This window comes from Apaloderma vittatum, unplaced genomic scaffold (genome assembly GCF_000703405.1).
Source record: "Apaloderma vittatum isolate BGI_N311 unplaced genomic scaffold, ASM70340v1 scaffold1986, whole genome shotgun sequence".
Classification (NCBI taxonomy): domain Eukaryota; kingdom Metazoa; phylum Chordata; class Aves; order Trogoniformes; family Trogonidae; genus Apaloderma; species Apaloderma vittatum.
The window spans coordinates 23,130-24,499 of NW_009722089.1; the positions used below are offsets into that span (position 1 = coordinate 23,130).

A 1,370-nucleotide genomic window follows, 5' to 3' on the forward strand; every position below is an offset into this window, starting at 1 on the left:
TCAAGACTTGGGAGTGGTGCTCTCAAGAGCAGCGTCAGTAGCATTAAGGAAAGAGCCATAACTGGAAGCTACGCTGTGCTCATGCTTGGGGTTTATTACTAGGATAGACAGGTTTTTCTTTCTGCTGGAACTTTGCCAGTAGATGTTAGATTGTCTGAGTACTCCTCGAAGAGGCCCTGTAAAGTAAGGTCACTCTACAGCAGCTTGTTCAACAGCCTTCAGCTGCAAGGGTAGAAACACAACAAATAAATAATAATTTTCTAGGTCAGAGAGCAGCTCTAGGAGCTTGAGGCTGCAGCAGAAATGTACCATTGATGCATTTGTCTATATTCCACGCAGAGTTGCTAGAAATTTGCAGGGACCAAATGTCAGAGATGTTCTGCATTCTGTTGCTCATAAGGAGAATTTGAGACAGCTGTTTTGTGAGAAACCTGCACAGAGCAGGGGAAGGTAAATATTTCACTGAGGATTGACTCTAAAGGTGAAATCTGACAGTAGAATACATTTGGTAAGGATCATGCTCATTAGCTTGAGCAAACTTATCTTCATGATCTGGAGAGCTCTGGGTGAAGGCAGTTGGGGACATAATCCATTCCTGGTACTGACTTGTCTCTCTCTTTTACTCTTCCAGACTCGGAATATTGTTGGACTACGACGCCTGTTACGCTCTCTCTTCCATTCCCGGACCCACTTGCCTCTGCTAGTGGCCATGTATCTGCTTGCTGTCCATGTCCTGCTCTTCCTGTGCTTTACAGGCCACCTATGAACAGGAATAACAGTCTTCTCTTGACCCGCAGCCCTCTGTGTAATCAGGGCCTACATTCCCTAGCAACTGAGTAGCACTTCACGCAGCTGCCTTCTTTTTCCACATCAGCCGTTCAGTAGCAGCTGTGCCCAGCAACTTGCACCTAGGTTGCTTGCTAAGTATGCAGTAGCAAGTGCTGATGCTGGGGATCTGCTTTCAGGACACCTGCCATTCCTTCGGTGTTTTTAAATGAGTGGTACATGTTCGGAGCCAGGATTCTCATGCTACAAGTTTCAAGGACAGCATGTGTTCCTGTACCTGGAGGTAGCACCACTCATTTTATATAGTGTTGTGCTGCGGTAGGAATAAGAAAAATATTCTTGAGATGCTGCAGTACTTCAACACTTCTAGGAACTCCTAAGATCTTACCTCTCTTAGACTGAGTGAGTTGGTTTGGGGAAACCCTGTAGCTAGACACAAGAAAGAGAAACTTCTTCCCTTTCTTCTATCCCTTAGATTTGCTCCGTGGCTCGGTGCTCTTTGAAATCCATATCCTAAGGAAGCTGTGGACACTTTAAGAAACATGAATTTCAAAATCATGTTTCCTACTCAGTTGTATCTCCTT

At 45.0% G+C, this 1,370-nt stretch overlaps 1 protein-coding gene across 1 annotated transcript in view; it reads left to right on the top strand.

Moving 5' to 3' along the window:
* The window catches only part of LOC104275617 (golgin subfamily B member 1-like), a gene marked incomplete at its 5' end in the record, with an annotated part of 23,434 nt that extends 22,668 nt beyond the window's left edge, over positions 1 to 766 (top strand). Inside the window, 1 exon segment of the mRNA XM_009871618.1 lies at positions 632 to 766. Coding sequence (XP_009869920.1) covers positions 632 to 766 — 135 coding nt within the window.
* Positions 767 to 1,370: the final 604 nt, after the last annotated feature.